Below are 20,454 nucleotides of genomic sequence, written 5' to 3' on the forward strand. Positions count from 1 at the left end.
CATAAGAGCTATGCACACCTGGATTGTACAATATTTGCAACAAAAAAATGGTATTGTTCAAGGTCTGTTAAGTTGGTTGTTCATCATTGCTAGACAGGCAAGTTCAAGTCTTGCCATAGATTTTCAAGGAGATTTAAGTCAAAATTGTAACTAGGCCACTCAGGAACATTCAATGTCATCTTTGTAACTCCAGGGTATATTTGTCTACGAGTGTCTGTTGGAAAGCAGACTAAACCAGGGTTTCTTCTATGATTTTGCCTGTGCTAGCTCTATTCAATTTATTTTCATCCTAAAAAACTCCTTAGTCCTTGTCGATGACAAGTATACCCATAACATGATGCAGCCACCACCATGCTTGGAAATATGAACGGTAGTACTCAGTGATGTGTTGTATTGGATTTGCCCCAAACATAACCCTTTGTATTCAGGACATAAAGTTAATTTCTTTGCCACATGTTTCGCTGTTTTACTTTAGTGCCTTATTGCAAACACATTGCATGTTTTGTAATATGTATATTCTGTACAGGCTTCCTTCTTTTCACTCTTTCATTTACAGTGCATTCTGAAAGTATTCAGACCCCTTGACTTTTTCCACATTGTTACATTACAGCCTTATTCTCAAATATATTCAATTCATTGTTTTCCTCATCAATCTACACACAATACCCCAATAATGACAAAGTGAAAACAATTTTCGGGAAATGTTTGAAAATGTATAAAAAATAAGAAATATAACTTATTTACATTAATATTCAGAACTTTTGCTATGAAACTCGAAATTGAGCTCGGGTGCATCCTGTTTCCTCCATTGATCATACTTGAGATGTCTCTACAACTTGATTGGAGTCCACCTGCCCTGAATGATGGGTGGCCACTGTATTATTGCAACTTATTATGTGACTTATGTGACATTTTTACTCCTGAACTTATTTAGGCTTGCCATAACAAAGGGGTTGAATACTTATTGGCTCAAGACATTTCCGCTTTTCATTTGTAATGAATTTGTAAAAATTTGTAAAAACATAATTCCACTTTGACATTATGGGGTATTGTGTGTAGGCCAGTGACACAACATCTCAATGTAATCTATTTTAAATTCAGGCGGTAACAACACATTTTAGAATAATTCAAGCGGTGTGAATACTTTCTTTCTTTGAACGGGGTATGGAGGTAGGTGCAATGTGCACCGGTTTGAGTGTGTCAAGAACCGCAACGCTGCTGGGTTTTTCACGCTCAACAGTTTTCCGTGTGTATCAAGAATGGCCCACCACCCAAATGACATCCAGCCAATTTGACAACTGTGGGACGCATTGGTGTCACCATGGGCCAGCATCCCTGTGGAACGCTTTCGACGCTTTGTAGTCCATACCCCGACGAATTGAGGCTGTTCTGAGGGCAAAAGAGGATGCAACTCAATATTAGTAAGGTGTTTCTAATGGTTTGTACACTCAGTGTATAATTACGTGCATTCAGATCAGATCTTTATTTGTAGAACTATCTATGGCAGAAGGATGTGGATCATTTTAATCTGTATGGTGATTATCCTCAGTGAGGAACTGTGTCGGAGGAATGCAGCCATCATTGTTAGTGATTTTACCCTTTTTGCCAGCTGTACACGTCACAACATCCTCTCTCTGGTGCAGTTGGAAATGCACCATTGCTGCATCATTCCGCTTTCTCTTTAATAATTATAGGTTGCCCACGAGACCATAATAGGCTATATTTCAATCATGGTCGACGATGTTCCACCGATTATAAATATTTCTATTGCTCTAAAAATTCAACCGAATGATGGACCGGTGTTTTTCAAGGTGGATGGGACCAGATTCGGCCAGAGCAGGACAATAAAATTGCTTACAGGGTCGAAGTATAAGGTTGAGGTGGTTATGAAGCCGGCCAATGCTGATGCCGCGTAAGTACAAAAGACTATATCAAGAAAAGCACTGGACATTTGCATTAGTAATATTGAATTCGTTTACAATACACTCAAATTAAATTCACCAGTCAGTCTTACTATAGCCCATTACAGTGCGTCTGTGGATGCAGCCTGATGCAGGCGCTATATTCTGCCTGAGTGTTTGATCAAATGTTGTTTTTCTGACGTATAGGCCTATGTATCTGCATGTTACTGTATCTCCAAATGGGTTGACTGCAAATGTATGTCTGTATACCCCCTATATCTTACAGGCTATTTTACAATGCATAGGCTACAGCCTACAATGGATAGGCTACAGTAGCCTACCTTTCCCCTTTCCCCTACCCGATATCCTGCGTTAATAAATGATGCCTTGACGCAGCGTGCGAATGCATTTTTAATCAAACCAAGGAGGGTGATGACAGAAAGCGTCCTTTTTGCGTGTTGATTCACGTTTCAACAATTCACTGCCGATGGTAGGCTACATGCCCATTGGGTGGGGTTTGGAATGATGTCCACTAACTAAAGGGTTTGTTTCATGATTCCCAGCACCATGAACATCGGAGGTATCACCATCCCCCTAGAGCAGCAGTCCAAAGATGAGGAGTCAGTGGTGTACCATGGACATTATGACACAGAGGGAGTGCCTCACACTAAGAGTGGGGACAGGCAACCTGTCCAAGTCAGCATAGAGGTAATCCAGTAGAATACTTCATCCTAATTGTATAACTAAGCAGTAACTAACTGAGTTATTGATAATGAAGTGGTGTCTTCTGGCAATATACAGTGAGGGAAAAAAGTATTTGATCCCCTGCTGATTTTGTACATTTGCCCACTGACAAAGAAATGATCAGTCTATAATTTTAATGGTAGGTTTATTGGAACAGTGAGAGACAGAATAACAACAAAAAAAAAAAAAAACGCATATCAAAAATGTTATAAAATGATTTGCATTTTAATGAGGGAAATAAATATTTGACCCCTCTGCAAAAAATGACTTAGTACTTGGTGGCAAAACCCTTGTTGGCAATCACAGAGGTCAGACGTTTCTTGTAGTTGGCCACCAGGTTTGCACACATCTCAGGAGGGATTTTGTCCCACTCCTCTTTGCAGATCTTCTCCAAGTCATTAAGGTTCCGATGCTGACGTTTGGCAACTCGAACCTTCAGCTCCCTCCACAGATCTGGGATTAAGGTCTGGAGACTGGCTAGGCCACTCCAGGACCTTAATGTGCTTCTTCTTGAGCCACTCCTTTGTTGCCTTGGCCGTGTGTTTTGGGTCATTGTCATGCTGGAATACCCATCCACGACCCATTTTCAATGCCCTGGCTGAGGGAAGGAGGTTCTCACCCAAGATTTGACGGTACATGGCCCCATCCATCGTCCCTTTGATGCGGTGAAGTTGTCCTGTCCCCTTAGCAGAAAAACACCCCAAAGCATAATGTTTCCACCTCCATGTTTGACGGTGGGGATGGTGTTCTTGGGGTCATAGGCAGCATTCCTCCTCCTCCAAACATGGCGAGTTGAGTTGATGCCAAAGAGCTCCATTTTGGTCTCATCTGACCACAACACTTTCACCCAGTTGTCCTCTGAATCATTCAGATGTTCATTGGCAAACTTCAGACGGGCATGTATATGTGCTTTCTTGAGCAGGGGGACCTTGCGGGCGCTGCAGGATTTCAGTCCTTCACTGCATAGTGTGTTACCAATTGTTTACTTAGTGACTATGGTCCCAGCTGCCTTGAGATCATTGACAAGATCCTCCCGTGGAGTTCTGGGCTGATTCCTCACCGTTCTCATGATCATTGCAACTCCACGAGGTGAGATCTTGCATGGAGCCCCAGGCCGAGGGAGATTGACAGTTCTTTTGTGTTTCTTCCATTTGCGAATAATCGCACCAACTGTTGTCACCTTCTCACCAAGCTGCTTGGCGATGGTCTTGTAGCCCATTCCAGCCTTGTGTAGGTCTACAATCTTGTCCCTGACATCCTTGGAGAGCTCTTTGGTCTTGTCCATGGTGGAGAGTTTGGAATCTGATTGATTGATTGCTTCTGTGGACAGGTGTCTTTTTTACAGGTAACAAGCTGCGGTTAGGAGCACTCCCTTTAAGAGTGTGCTCCTAATCTCAGCTCGTTACCTGTATAAAAGACACCTGGGAGCCAGAAATCTTTCTGATTGAGAGGGGGTCAAATACTTATTTCCCTCATTAAAATGCAAATCATTTTATAACATTTTTGATATGCGTTTTTCTGGATTCTTTTGTTGTTATTCTGTCTCTCACTGTTAAAAAAAAACAACCATTAAAATTGTAGACTGATCATGTCTTTGTCAGTGGGCAAACGTACAAAATCAGCAGGGGATCAAATACTTTTTTCCCCTCACTGTAAATGTACATTGTCTCATATTTAGACCTAACTCAAAATATTGATATTATCAGCACTAATAACTCATCAATTCTCTTATCAAAACTATTTTCAGACATTTTAAAATGCATTTGTTGTAAGAAATGTGCTATAGACAGTAAATACAGTTTGATTGATTTAAAGTAATCTACAGCATCATATGATTGAGTCCCTTCAAGGAATGTCTTTCTTTTCTCTGTGTTTTTGTGTCAGTTTGGAAAGGCGGGCCAATTCGAGACAATATGGCAAGTAAAGTACTATAACTACTACAAGCGAGACCAATGCCAGTTTGGGAACAAATTCACCAATATCGAGTACGAATGCAAGCCCAATGAGACGCGCAGCCTGATGTGGATCAACAAAGAGGCGTTCAATTGAGGAACACCAATCAACTCATTCTTCCAATACCCAGTAACGGAAGAAAAACAAGCAGAGGAGATGCGTTGCACACAATGACTCTTTTACCATCAACTTAAGAGGGAAAAGCCTTACCGAAGGCATGTGTTTCAAGTCACTGAGCACCATAATTGTCTGTTTTAGAGAGAGGGGGGGGGGGGCAGTTATCTACCAGTCTGATCTCGGGGGTTGTTCTTGATTGGTTTTTATCAAGACACGTAGTCAGGTTGTTATCAGCAATATCATTGGGAACCACAGCTATACAACATTCGCTGGGTTGACTCTCAGCTCTGGTCACACGAGCTGAAGCTGTGGCACTCCTGGACCAGGATTGAAGACAGTTGCGGGTGAAATGTATATAACCCGATTTATTACGTGTGAGGTGTGTGTGATGTGAGTTATATGAATAAATGTACATATTTGTGTTATCCTATGTGTTAGTTCTAGTGTTGTTTAAGCCTTTGAACAGCTGTCTACTTCTGAACAGCATAATTGTGATTCGCCTATAAAGGGGTGAGACAGTTTGTTTGTTGTTAAAACTTCTATATTATTTATGGAGATATTCATATTCTATAATCTATTAACGGCTTCTATTCTTGTAATGTTGTGGATCACCATCATTGTTTTGTCTCAGTTTTGTCTGTAAATGCATGGCTGAATAATCCTATGCCTAAAGGTTTTGTTCTTCAGATGCAAAATGATATCAGATTGCCTAAAATGTTCAATTCTGTTATATATGTAATTGAAAAGTGGAAGTAAATAAACCCATACCAGTTACTAGCGTACTTGATTAACATAATTGTCCAATAATTGGAATAAGGAGTTTGTTGTTGCTGTTGTTTAAATTGTCCTATTGAAGACACTAATTTCACTGAAAGCGTTTATGATTAATTTCTCATTACAGAAGCCTGTGTACAGACTACATTGCTTCCTTGTCCTCATTAGCAGTGCAAGCCCTCTTATTCACATGCCCACTTGCACATCCTATTCCAATCAGTTAGACAAATTAGGCTTCATCTTTTAAATCTAGTACAGTATGGCTATTCATGCCTGTGAAAGAGAAAGCTGCCATAATCAATCTTACAATCATGCATGTTTATGGGCACGCCTGTAGGTGTGGCGTTCATATTCACTGGTCGATTTCCCCACATATTTAAACATTACTGCATAGGTCTACGTTTAGAAACTGGATGAGGAAATAGGCCTACGCCGAAAAGCATTAAACGCATCACTTAAACACTGTATTGATGGATAGGCTACAATTTTATGTAAATGTCACAATACATGGTTGGCATACATACATTAAAAGAAATAGACAGGGTACCCGGATGTACTGTATAGCCGCACCTCCCCCTATTCGCCTTTCAACCTCGCTCGCTCTCTACACCAACACAACCTCCTCTGCGGATCCACTGTAGCTGCTGCAGTGAATCCGTCATCCGTAAAGAGAAAAGGCGAGAGCAAGTCAAGCTGGTCTATATTTATTACAGCCAGAAATATTTCCCTGAAACAGTCGTAATTGATTGTGCAACGTCGTCCTTTCAAAGTGTTTCCCTTGCGCACCAGGTGAAGAAACCCAACCGACAGAATGGTAAGGAAAACGATAGCTAGCTATTCTAGTGTTGAACCAAACGTGTACAAATTCTTACACCATATGCATGCATGCATAGCACTCAAGGCTATCCAACATCTCGTTGCACTACGTTCCTATTCTTCCGACCAAATGAGCTTGAAAGCGTTTATCGCGGTACCTTTTTTGCACGCACAATTTCATGTTTACAGATATGACAATATGGCCAACGTTATGTTTAACTGATTTATCGCATTCTGGTGTGTTCCCGAAAAGTCATATTTAGATTTCTCAAATGTGTGACAAGTAGCTAAACCTACAACCTAGCCAGTTAGCTAAGCTATAGGCACATGAATAATGGCGCGAGCTTGTGGGGGAAAAGTGAAACGTATCGTTTCCGAAACCGCGAGCAGGCAACACTAACAATATCGATAGGCTGTCACGCCTTAGTTTGTGCATACATTAGATGCGCTTGTCAACTTGTATCGGCAATATTCGGCTTTATAACGCAGGTCCAACAAGGCTGGACCAGTACTAGTTGAAACATACTACATAGTCACAGCAAATGGGCACTTTTCCTGTTTTGTCACTTAAGAGAGCTGCACGGTACGTTGACGTGGTCCTCAATCAATACAGCTAGCTAACTACTCGTGGAAATGTATTAAAAAGAACAGGACTGTTCTAGTTAGTCAGTCAGTCACATTATGCATGTTAAACTACATTTTCAGGAAGAAACAATTGCTTCCCAAAGATCCACCTTTTCTTACATTTTCTATATTACCTCTCGTAACATTATTTGTATTTTCTTTTTACCAGTCCTAGTACAGGGATCTGAATAAATGGCTTTAAAATGACATACATTGCAGAAGGCCAGATACAGTTTCATACTACCTCAGTCATATCAATTTGCATCAGAGTTCCATTTAAAAAAGATTGATATCTTGTAGTTCACTGACCCATTTCCTGTTCCTCCCAATTTCCAACGGTCATAGGCCTACATTAATTGTACATGCATAGCCCATGTTTGGGGGGTTAGTAGGCCACTTGATTATTAAGCATGCATACCGGACCGGTATGCATTTCTGAAGCGCCCACATTTAGCTCAAACCAAGTGTGCATAGTGGTTTCAGGAAAAAGAACACAAATGTATCAACCTTAAATACGCTATAGGATCTGAATAATTGCTTCATACAAAAATGAACGCAACATGTAAAGTGTTGGTCACATGTTTCATGAGCTGAAATAAAAGATCCCTGAAATTTACCATACCCACTAAAATCTTATTTCTCTCATATTTTGTGCACAAATGTGTTTATATCCCTGTTAGTGAGCATTTCTTCTTTGCCAAGATAATCCATCCACCTGACAGGTGTAGCATGTCATGAAGCTGATTAAACAGCATGATCTTTACACAGGTGCACCTTGTGCTGGGGACTATAAAAGGCCACTCTAAATTGTTCAGTTTTGTCACAGAACACAATGCCACAGATGTCTCAAATTTTGAGGGAGTGTGCATTTGGCATGCTGACTGCAGGGATTTCCACCAGAACTGTTTCCAGATAATTTTATGTTAATTTCTCTACCATAAGCCACCTCCAACGTAATTTTAGAGAATTTGACAGTACTTCCAACCGACCTCACAACCTCGCCAGCCCAGGACCTCCACATCCGGATTCTTCACCTGAGGGATCATCTGAGACCAGCTACCCAGACAGCTGATGAAACTGTGGGTTTGCACGACCAAAGAATTTCTGCACAAACTGTCATGCCTGTATGGGCAGGCATAAGCTATGGACTACAAACACAATTACATTTTATCGATGGCAATTTGAATGCACAGAGATACCGTGACGTGATCCTGAGGCCCATTGTCGTGCCGTTCATCTGCCGCCATCACCTCATGTTTCGGCATGATAAGGCACGGCCCCATGTCGCAAGGATCTGTGCACAATTCCTGGAAGCTGAAAATGTCCCCGTTTTTCCATGGCCTGCATACTCACCAGACATGTCACCCATTCAGCATGTTTGGGATGCTCTGGATTGACATATGACAGCATGTTCCAGTTCTTGCCAATATCCAGAAACTTTGCACAGCCATTGAAGAGTGGGACAACATTCCACAGGCCACAATCAACAGCTTGATCAACTCTATGCGAAGTAGATGTGTCGTGTTCCATGAGGCAAATGGTGGTCACACCAGATACCAACTGGTTATCTAATCCACGCCCCTACTTTTTTTTTTTTTTTAAAGGTATCTGTGACCAACAGATGCATATCTGTATTCCCAGTTATGTGAAATCCATAAATTAGGAACTAATGCATTTATTTCAATTGACTGATTTCGTTATATGAACTGTAACTCAGTAAAATCTTTGAATTGTTGCATGTTGCGTTTATATTTTTGTTCAGTGTACTATATACTCCTATAGGCTGTCGCTGTAGGCAGCCAGGACTTGGGATGACGCTGATTTGGTTTTAATGGATTCTATCGGGAGATGGATTGTACACTCAAGCTGTCTCTTTGAAACCACATTCCAATTGTAAGCAGGCCCTCGGTGAGAACTGTTGAAGTCAAGTGTATTAGGCCATCGCTGCAATATATCACATTTTCATAAAATGTATTAAGTTCTCAGAGCTTGACAGATAATGCTGTCATGGTGCTCAAAAGCAAAATGTGTAGCTTACTATCAGCCTTGGCATATACTGTGACAGTTTTTCAATACAATGCGTGTCGGGAGACTGGCTTGCCTCTTCTTAACCCTTAGTACAGATGTTTTAGATAAACAAAGGGGATGGATTTGGAAGAAAATACTCCTCACTTTCCAAACCCAGTTGTAGTAATTTGAGTACTAACTGGTAACAATGTTGAATAGGCCTAGACATTTATTTATTTTTTAGAATGAATCGTTAGTGACAAATTAGTTGCCTGAAGGAAAGGATGTTGAAAAGAAAGTAACAAGATCATTGTTCATTTTATATGTTTGGACTGGCAATTGTGGTACAAATTACGCAGCGGAGTTAGGCCTAAATCCAACCCATCTGCCCTCCCACCATTTTGCACTGTTATAATTGCAAAACTAGGTTTACTTCTAGAACTCCCACAGTTTGGTTACCACACAGACATGACCTTACACCAAGTAAATGGTGTAATCCTAAACCCCTCAATCCACTTGAATTTAATGCTCTGTGTGACCTGAAGTCAGAGGCACAGGACTGTTGCAGCATCAACACTACTGTGCCAGTGATTTTTAAAACACTTTGAGCATGGACATCTATGGGATTCTTGGAGTTGAGGTTAGCCTATATCATATTAAGAAAGTGTGAAATAAAATGTTGATATTCGCCAAACCAAAAGTAACATACACCAGTCATAGTGACAAAAGTCACATTGCCTGGACGTTGGAGCTTAATCCTAAAATACTGTTCATGAAACAAATTGAATGATACTTTTATTGACATTTCCTTGACTATTTTATGACTTCAAATGATGGGGATATGGAGCCTATATGCACAACACATTTTGGGGGGTATTGTATCCAAAGCTTAGCTAGATGGAAAGACATGGCCATGTCTTTCTGGTTGTCAATGATCAGTCTTGGGTTATGACCGGCTTTGTGGTCAGCAGCGAGTCGAAACAGGTCTCCTACTTTCGCTGTTTTGTATTCATCACAGAGAAAAGGAATTTCAGCTTGCAATCCCGATACAGAGTCCTCATCAGCACATTCTGGATGATGTGTGGATTTACACAAGGTAGCCTTGCTAGCCATTATAACGTTTGGCAGACATTTCTATCCAAAGCAACTTACTGTTCATACAGTGCATAGATTTTTAGTATACAGTGCATTCTGAATGTATTCAGACTCCTAGGCTTTTTCCACATTTTGCTGCATTATAGCCTTATTCTAAAATTGATTATATTGTTCGTTTTTTCCTCATCAATCTACACACAATACCCCATAATGACAAAGCAAAAACAGGTTTGTAGATATTTCTGCAAATGTATTAAAAATAAAAAAAACTGATATGACATTTACATAAGTATTCAAAACCTTTACTCAGTACTTTGTTGAAGCACCTTTGGCAACGATTACAGCCTCGTCTTCTTGGGTATGACGCTACAAGCTTGGCACACCTGTATTTGGGGAGTTTCCTATTCTTCTCTGTAGATCCTCTCAAGCTCTGTCATGTTGGATGGGGAGCGTCGCTGCACAGCTATTTTCAGGTCTCTCCAGAGATGTTCGATCTGGTTCAAGTCCGGGATCTGGCTGGGCCACTCAAGGACATTCAAAGACTTGTCCCGAAGCCACTCCTGTGTTGTCTTTGCTGTGTGCTTAGGGTTGTTGTCCTGTTGGAAAGTGAACCTTCGCCCCAGTCTGAGGTCCTGAGCACTCTGGAGTAAGTTTTCATCAAGGATCTCTCTGTACATTGCTCCTTTCATCTTCCCCTCGATCCTGACTAGTCTTCTAGTCCCTGCCGCTGAAAAACATCCCTACAGCATGATGCTGCCACCACCATGCTTCACCGTAGGGATGGTGCCAGGTTTCCTCCAGACGTGACACTTGGCATTCAGGCCAAAGAGTTCAATCTTGGTTTCATCAGACCAGAGAATCTTGTTTCTCATGGTCTGAGAGTCCTTTAGGTGCTTTTGGCAAACTCCAAGTAGGCTGTCATGTGCCTTTTTTACTGAGGAGTGGCTTCTGTCTGGCCACTACAATAAAGGCCTGATTGGTGGAGTGCTGCAGGAAGGTTCTCCCATCTCCACAGAGGAACTGTGGAGCTCTCTGAGTGACCATCGGGTTCTTGGTCACCTCCATGACCAAGTCCCTTCTCCCCCGATTGCTCAGATTGGCTGGGCGGCCAGCTCTAGGAAGAGTCTTGGTAGTTTCAACCATCTTCAATTTAAGAATGATGGAGGCCACCATGTTCTTGGGGAGCTTCAATGCTGCATAATGTTTTTGGTACCCTTCCCCAGATCTGTGCCTCAACATAATCCTGTCTCGTAGTTCTACGGACAATTCCTTCGACCTCATGGCTTGGTTTCTGCTCAGACATTCACTGTCAGCTGTGGGACCTTATATAGACAGGTGTGCGTGCCTTTCCAAATGTCCAATCATTTGAATTTACCACAGGTGGAGTCCAATCAAGTTCTAGAAACATCTAAAGGATGATCAATGGAAAGCGGATGCAACTGAGTATAAATAAGATATTTCTGTTTTTTATTTTTAATACATTTGCAAATCTGTCTAAACCTGGTTTCGCTTTGTCATTATGGGGTTGTGTGTGTGTGTGTGTGTGTGTGTGTGTGTGTGTGTGTGTGTGTGTGTGTGTGTGTGCATGAGGATAAAAATGTATTTAATCCATTTTAGAATAAGGCTGTAACGTAACAAAATGTGGATGAAGTCAAAGGATCTGAAAACTTTACGAATGCACTGTATATGTGACCCAAGCAGGAACTGAACCCATGACCCTGGCGTTGCTAATGCCTCTTACCAACTGAGCCACAGAAGTGCTCTATGATATTCAGATGAAACGCTAAAATGTTTTAACTTGGATTTAAATGGATAGTTATTTAGAGGCATTTAGGATAGTCCATGCCCCTTTTGGCTAGAAGTTCAGTCATGGCCCATGTCTTTTATCTAATAAGGAAGCCACAGCCTTCCTCTATCAGCCTTTTTCAATTCCTTTATGTCCCACCGAGATGCGGTAAGGCAGTGGATTGCCCTAATTTCCAGCTCTGGCAGAATCCAGTTCATTCTGTTGTTCTCATGCATAATGGAGAATGCCACTTCTTAGGGATAAACAAAATGCCTAGAGTGGGATGGACCGAGAACGGGTTTCAAATCTACCTGCCGTTTTAGGGGCAGGTAGCAGGATATTGTACCACTTTGTAGTGTTAATTTTGTTTCCCTATTAACGTACCAAGCTCACATCAACATGTTAGCACGTCATCACTTTCATGCGTCAGTGTTGATGGTAGTATACCCCGGACGTAAGAATCGGTATGGCGTTTTGTTTTATGTGGTGCACACAATCGGGTCTTTTACATAAGATTGTCACCACTCAACTTGTTACAATGTAATCAATGGTAAATGGCAATATTTCAGACCCTTGGTGCAAATGCCATCTTATCATAGCAACACAATTCCTCTATTTTGAAGAAGAAAATACAGATTTGAACGGTGAATGTTATATGCTATGGTTTCATTTCTGAGTAGACATTAGGTTGGATCGTCATCCTCACAATTCTTTTCCTCTTTCTTTCTAGGGAAACGAAGCAAGTTATCCCTTGGAGATGTGTACACACTGTAAGTATTTGAGATTGTCACCGGCAACTTTTCCAATACTGCTGCTGTGATTCAAACAATATCAGCTGTGGGCTGTCCTGTATGTAATATTCAGATATGACTGGAATTTAATCTTAATTTATGCATGTAAATACATTGACCGAGAACAATTTTGATGTAAAAAGTTTAGGCTATGGGATTGCATTGTTTCTGGTTTAAAGAGTGACCGCCCAGTCAACTCAAAGGCCAGAATCTACCATAGGTGTTGCAGTTCACAAAAGTCTGGGACACTTAAGAGGTAAACAACTGGTCCGGTCGGGGGAATTGAGCAGACCAATATATACATCACCACAAGCTATACTGCATTCTTCAGCCCTTCACAGTGTGACCCAGTCTCAGACGCTGCTGTGAGGCGTGAGCACTTTGCTGCCACAGCTAAAAATGCCTCCCCCCTCATAAAGGTCAGTTTCAGGGCTGGTGGGAGAGCCTTATTTATTTTTAGTCTGAGTAATATTCCATTTTTAATTGGTTTGTCACCCTGCTGCGCCATCCCTCCACCCTCATCAATCCACCCACCCCTCAAGAGAAAATGGGGCTAATTAGAGTTTCAGGACTCAACTTTCAGGCTCTACTTTTTCGGGAACTCCCTCCTGTGGAGGATCGTGGCGGGCAGAGCCGGAGCTCAGACGTCAATGTTGGCCGGTGTCGAGTGTGTTCTGGGGGGGGGATGGGAAAACAGCGCAGGGGGGCCCACCTCTGCACCTCCCTAACGAGCTGTTACGCTAGGTGTCACAGGGGTGGCCGTCGGACCGTGATTTACGACGGCACTTGTTACTTTACTTGCCTTGAAACCCAGAACAATCTCCCTCTCTCTGTTTCTCCCCGCCCAGTCTTGTACCGAATGTGTTTGACTAGAAAAGCAAATGCCACATGCTAGGTTTTCAATCATTTTGAGAGAGACCAGACTAACGTAGGACTTTGTCAAGGGTGCAAGTAGACGGTTCTACTTTCTGGTGTTCATTTAGGGGTCCCACTTCATAAAGACTTGCCACTTTGATGCTTATGGACCAGCTGACACAACCACCACCATCAAAACACACCTGTGTTTACTGAGTCACGCCTGGGTTGCGCACCTACAGGACAATTAAAAACAAGAGACAACAGGTCTCAAACCTCAGCCAGCCGATGGACTTCCCCACAGTGGGATATTTTGGGGAGTCTCTACCCACCCCCTCACTCCTGGGAGCAGGGCGCGGGGCAGCTGTTCACCGTGTCAAGAAGGCGCACAACCTTAAATCAGCTGTGCGCTCCGAGCTGGCAGGGTCTGAACACTGGTAGCTCACCCAGATCCCTGTCTTGGTCCACTAGTCAGGGCGTTTGTTAGTAGACCCCTAGAATGCTGGTCAGTTCTGTCTTTTACCCCGAATGGTAAAGGTTGGATATGGGGAAGGGGAAGCTGATCCTAGCAGAGGGGCAACTTCTACTCGGAGGGTTAGGTGACTCCCTGTGCAAGGCTGAAGCTGTGGCTAAACAGACAAAACTCTACTGGCCCTGCAAAGACTGTTTTTCGCTTCAAGAGAACATGGTGACTCCCTGCTTAACACCTTGCGTTTTTCTGTAGCTGTACCCCCCCCGTCTTAGCATAATGTGCATATCTCTAAGTGACAATCTTTACCATCTGCTGAGAGCTTTGGGCGTGTCATAAGAAGCACCAGTCAAGCATGGTGATGCAGCAGAACGTGGCATGCATGCGAACACACACACAAATATGCATGCTTGTACACAGACGGCCATGTATCGGTTACCGTGTTCTTTGGAGCAATTCATGATCTGTTCATCAAACTATGAATATCTGCATCTATAGACAGGTTATATTTACTTGTTTTGTACACACACATTCTCACAGGCACATTCCAATCAAAAAACTTCACAAACACATTATCTATAAAAAAAACAACAAGATAATAAACAATCTAAATTGAGCTACAAACCAGCACATCAAGACAAATTAACTTCCCATATATTGTATAGAGACAGAGCTGAGAGAGTTTATTTGGCTGTTTGGGAGAGCTGCAGTGCTTTGATGCGCCCCAGTGGGTGCCGCTTTTTCAGTAAGATCAGCGGTGTGACTCGCCCACATGTAGGGGTGGGGGGGTTGTGTTTCTGCAGCAGTGAATTAAGTGAGATGGCAATGTAGTCACCGCCGCTTCCTCATAATCTGCCTCTTGTCAGATGCGTGTTTTGTTTATAGGTGTGATATTGGTTAGCTCATTGGCCAGCTTGCATAGCCGTTATATCTCTCTGGGGGGTAGGGCATGATTTGTTTACAGGTCTCTAGAGCAAACCAGTGTCTAGAATTACTATAAAATAACTATTTAGACTCTTATGGGGCTAAATCTTGACACCTGCCTGAATGCTAGTAACACTAACATAACAAATTGTTGATAACCCAATTGTGGTGGTAACACTGTTCCTATAATATCATACCCGGGGCTTGATTCATGAAGACACGAAGACGGTCTCAAAACTCTCAAGCTTCAGCATTAGCCTACTTCCTGTTGCGTTATGCGTGGTCATTGGTTGTGAGAGAGATGAAACCTATGTGAATGTAACGCGTTTGTCTCCTTTCTGCAGCTCAGTTTGTGTTGAAAGCCTCTCCAGCTGGCTGTCTGACTGCAGCTCTCAAAATACCCTCCCCCCCCTTTTGTATGTTAGCTAGCTGGGTTTCCTTGTTGCTAGGGGTTTCCCGAGGGGAGGGCAGCACCAGCCATTTAGCTGTGTGTGGAGTAAGGGGTGTTTTCTCTCTGCCTTGTGGCTATAAATACTTTTTTCCTCCATCTATTTGATCTACGCTGGACTGTATACACGGACAGAATGGTACCCAGCACTGTCTGGCATATACTGTTGTGTAATTGAATTAATGCAGTGTTGTTGGGGCCTGTGCATCTGCAGCTACATTTTTGTGTCCCCCAATAGAGGTTGTGTCAGGGGAGGAGCTATTGAGGTATTTAAAAAATATATTTTCTCAGTTCGTCTAGCAACTTATATAAGAGTTAGTCCATCATTAACGCTGAAATTATTAAGTTTTAAGTAAATTTGAGTTAAACTGATTTATCATCATTGGGCTGGCTATATCCAAATTATTTTCAATGGCATCCTTCCTTGTCTCCATGTTGGACTACTACTGAAGGGATTTTGGGGGCTGGAACAAAGTGCATACGGCATCACTTTCCGGCTTATATTGATTTGTCTTCAATTAATTTTCCATATAATGAATAAGGTTCTTAATGTAGAGATATGAAATTACCAATGCATAAGCACCTGTTGCCAGGTAGTCTCGCGTAGCCATCCAAAATGTTCTATCGGTCAAAATGCCTAGAATGGGCCTCTTAATTAAGCGGCTACATTTTGATTGGATGTTAGATTTCAAGAACCCTCCCCCACATGCCTGTAGAAAGGCGCTGCGTGTTTTATGTTGTCCAATTTGGTGGGACACATTTTGCAGAGAGTTGCTCACAAATAGATGTAAAAGGGCATCAATTTTCACAGTAGTGCTGTATTGTCAGCACCCCATAATGTATAGCCGCCATAGTAATATTGGAGTTCTTGTGACAGCCCACTCACTTGTTTTGTGGTACATCTAGTGGTGGGTCTCGGTTATGGCAGCAGTTGGTTCCTACTTGTTTAAGCCTGTCATCATGGTACAACACTGCTGACTAAAACACAACTGCCACGTCGAGGTGCCCAGAGGAACGCCTCAGCAAACCCAAGCCATATCGGGTCAGAGAGAAACTCCGGATTGCCTGTAACTGTCAAATAAAGCTGATGCAAAGTACTTTGTAGATATGAATTGTGCCACTACGACTGATAAAAAGAGCTTGTTATTTACAGTGAGACTCTGTAGGTGACTTAATACTAGTGCGAGGTTGATCATATTAATAAACTACTGGAATATTCTTTATCATATATGTAGAATTATACATATTTGATCGTCTTTGGTTGCTAAACATAGAGAACTGGATCAAGCATTGTGCACAGATCAGCAGCAGGGGAAAGGTTCATTTTGTGAAATCCCGCCCCCATTACGGCTCACACTTAGTCTCACTTAAGTCCACCTCATGCTGTTGTGTCCACGTTACGATTAATGGATATCAGTCCAGTGATTAGTGTGTAAAGGAGGCGTCACATGACACGGTGAAAGAGCTTAGAGTGGGGAACCGAGAGGTATGCTGCTACTGTAGCTCAATGTTGGCCCCCAGTATCAAACTGCACTAGGTGGGCGGTAACTTGGGACGGCTATGCTATGGCCAGCGCTCGCAAGAAATCGGGTAAGAATCAATCGGGGACGCGTGAATCGATTCTAAAGGCAGCAAAGGACCATAACACCAGATGTAAGTGACCCAGGTCGGCCCGTTTTTCTTTTCCCCATGTGCTGAAAGTGTGCTTCCGAAACACGGTGGTGGTGGTAGCTACCCTAGAAAATGGAGCCTGCTGTGGAAGTTTTGTCCCCCTGTATGTGAATAGGTCAGTTTTAACGCCACCCTTCTCGCTCTCTCCTTTTCTATTTCAGTTGATGCTGATGAGATTAAGAGGCTAGGAAAGAGATTTAAGAAACTCGACCTAGATAACTCTGGCTCCTTGAGCGTGGAAGAGTTTATGTCCTTACCGGAACTCCAACAGAATCCCCTTGTACAGCGAGTTATCGATATATTTGACACAGATGGCAATGGGGAAGTCGACTTCAAAGGTAAGACTGATATGGGGTTGTTCACCTTTTTTAAATTATAACTTCAAAAGAGCCTTTGTTGTCTGTTTTTAGTCTGGTGTCTTTGTGTAGGCTATCCTTGTGGATATTGACCGGTGCTGTTTCACCTTGAAGTGAAATCATCAACCAAATGCTTAAATGTATAATGTTATTTTTTCTAGGAAGTGTTAGCCTGCAATATGATGTTATGCTGACCAACTTAAATCAGAAAATGCCTTAACAGTTTTGGGCCGTTGGGCATTTTCCTCAAGCACCCTCTGGCTTTTATACAACTGAGTGAATGAAATAGCGATCCGATGTGTATTCATGTCCTTGTTACTGTCCTTTTTAATTGTTGGTTGACTCAAAATGGCTTCACATTCTTTTACAGAATTCATTGAGGGTGTCTCCCAGTTCAGTGTCAAAGGTGATAAAGAGATGAAATTGCGCTGTAAGTATAATGCCAACAAATCTCAACTGCTTTCACTGTAAAGTTTCCTCCATTTTAAAACGATTACCCACCTTTGTTGGTACACCAATGCTGAGCTCATAGAGCAAATGTTTGTGATTTAGATTTTCTGTATGAAAAACGATCCACCTTCTTGGATGTTCAGAATTTCTTCTTTTTTTAAATCTCTCAAAATATGCATATTGGCAGATCATTCCAATGACGCTGCAATGAAAACCTCTTCAAATAGCGGTCTGACCCAATCTTCCGTCTTCCCCTTGTCCTATAGTCGCCTTCAGGATCTATGACATGGACAAGGATGGCTACATATCCAATGGAGAACTCTTCCAGGTCCTCAAGATGATGGTGGGAAACAACTTAAAGGACACCCAGCTTCAGCAGATTGTTGACAAAACCATCATCAACGCAGACAAAGACGGCGATGGGAGAATATCCTTTGAGGAGTTTTGTGCGGTGAGTCGAAAAAACAACGTTTTACTCTGTGATAGGGTTGCACAGTTCCTGAAACTATCCATAAAATGTTCACAAGTTTGAGAAATCCCATTTGAAGGATTTCCGAAACCAGTAGGGAAATAATCAGGAAGGAAATCCTCCAACAAGGATTTCTGCAAAAAAAACTAAACTTATCTGAAATGCTGCAATCATATTCCCATGATCGCGGTGCATCACTTCTGTTCAAATTCAAAGGTGTCTGTTGCGTCCGTGACAGTTTCTTGCCCCTCTGTCTTCCATTAGGTGGTGGGAGGATTAGACATACACAAAAAGATGGTTGTGGACGTGTGACTGACCTCACGGGCCCCATCAAAATCCCTTTTCGCTTTCTTCTCCATTTCTGAGGATCTGCTCAAGGAGTCATCCAGCAACGCTCTCTGTGTATTTTTCAATGGAAGTATTTTTCTCTGTGAAGCCACCTTTTTTCCAACCCGAGCCTTCTGAAGCCAACCATTTTTAAGTGTTATTGAACATGAATTCTCTCAATAACCCGGTGTAGCACTTTAAAAGCCTGAAGGACAGCTTTTTATCAATGAGCGAGTATTTCAGTTTGGTGGAGGAAGGTTAGTGTGTTACTTTTTCATTTTGAGGCAGTTGGGATTTTTTCATATTTATTTTGGTCTTGGCTTTTTGGGGGGGGGGGGGTGTAGTTAGCTGTGATGTAACTTGATGTACTTGATTTCAACACAACACAAAAATAGAGCATGAAGTGCCAATCAGAACATATAATGGTATACATCTTCTATCAACATTCGGTAGAATTGCTTATTTCAGTGTGCATACTGCACGATTCAAACAATCCAATTACATTTTCAGGGCAAATGCTTTCCCTGCTACTTTCACTCAATATTTTGAACAGCTAAGTTTTTAAGATCATGTAAGACAGCTTTTTTAATAAGGGGGATTGTGCACTATACATGTTTATATTGTCAGGGACATCTATCATCTTGCTTTGAAGATGCAGTGGAGTAGAGAAAATAATATTTACATTTCTGCACGTACAAGCTTACGGTTTACTTCAAGGACAAGTCTTTTTTGAGTCACTGGTTGGTTATGCGAATACTTTTCACCTTAATCTCTTATTCCAACAAAAAGCACGTCTTCATTCTGGACGGTATGACATCGCAGCCCATTAGAATATTCTCGTTAATGTGTTTTGTATTTATTGCTTTGTCAGCCATGTTAAGTTACAGATATGGATTGGTTACAGACTATCAAATAGAAGTAGAGATGAGTGCTTTTGGTTTAAATGCTTGTGATATGGTAAATCTTGCTTTTTTGGGGGTTGCATTTAACAACTTAACTGCAGGCAGAGCTGAGGTAACTTACAGTAAGTAGGCTATAGTTGGGGCATTGAGGGATGTTATTAAGTTGGTTAGGCTTATGAGAGGCGTTAATTTCAACGTACACATTTTGCCTTCTTGACAATGTCATTTGCATCTATTTCATGAACATCTTTTTAATTCGGTTTCTCAAACATTGTATGGACTCTTGCCGTGATTTGACGTAATAGTGCAAGGTCACAGGTGGGCTGTCCCTCTTCCTCCCTACCTCCTGAACATCCTTTTTTTCTCCTCTTGAGTTTTGTTGAGAAGATGCAATCAACAAGGGCATTTTATTACAAAGCTACCAACGTTCTTTACACAGAGAGAGGGGACAAGACAGAACAGGTTTTATTTGTATCTATACATTTTCATGGAATTTAAACGTATTTTAAGTTTGTGGCTCTGCTTTTTTGCTCAACTGAATGCACCAAGGGCGGGTGTTCGAGTGCGTGATCCTGTGCCGCATGCGCCCGCCTCGCACCGCTGTTTTCTTCAATGGCGTGCTGCATGACATGGAGGGTTCTCTTTTTCTTTGTGCATGTAGATCCATTTTTTGAAAATCTCTATGTTTACATATGAATCTTAATGTTAATATATTATAACAAGTGAAAATGACATGTATACATATATGGATGTTGCCAAAAAAATGATTGGTAAATGTTGAATAAATATGGAAATGACTAAAAGTAACTCCACTACATGTAACTGTTATTCTAAACAACTATAATCTTTTGGATATCTCTGTCACTTCTATTCCAGCAAAGCTTCACTTATGCCCCAGAGTAGACTACCAGCTCTGTTTCAGGGGGAAACCATTCGAGATGTTTTATTGTTTTTGTATATATTTTTTTTTTTACA

The 20,454-nt window shown here is 41.8% G+C and overlaps 2 protein-coding genes across 2 annotated transcripts; both read left to right on the forward strand.

Moving 5' to 3' along the window:
• Positions 1-1,465: 1,465 nt before the first annotated feature.
• On the forward strand, positions 1,466-5,489 carry LOC106586019 (CB1 cannabinoid receptor-interacting protein 1). The gene is made up of 3 exons (XM_014172803.3): positions 1,466-1,912; positions 2,465-2,609; positions 4,530-5,489. The coding sequence occupies exons 1-3, from the start codon at positions 1,731-1,733 to the stop codon at positions 4,692-4,694; spliced, it is 492 nt and encodes a 163-aa protein (XP_014028278.1). The 5' UTR covers positions 1,466-1,730; the 3' UTR covers positions 4,695-5,489.
• A 581-nt stretch (positions 5,490-6,070) lies between these two features.
• LOC106586010 (calcineurin subunit B type 1) lies at positions 6,071-18,944 on the forward strand. Its single transcript, XM_014172791.3, has 6 exons — positions 6,071-6,303; positions 12,548-12,587; positions 17,137-17,313; positions 17,702-17,761; positions 18,048-18,232; positions 18,515-18,944. Exons 1-6 carry the CDS (start codon positions 6,301-6,303, stop codon positions 18,560-18,562), a joined length of 513 nt encoding a protein of 170 aa, XP_014028266.1. The 5' UTR covers positions 6,071-6,300; the 3' UTR covers positions 18,563-18,944.
• The last annotated feature ends 1,510 nt before the right edge of the window (positions 18,945-20,454 follow it).

This window comes from Salmo salar, chromosome 02 (genome assembly GCF_965601325.2).
Source record: "Salmo salar chromosome 02, fSalSal1, whole genome shotgun sequence".
Classification (NCBI taxonomy): Eukaryota; Metazoa; Chordata; class Actinopteri; order Salmoniformes; family Salmonidae; genus Salmo; species Salmo salar.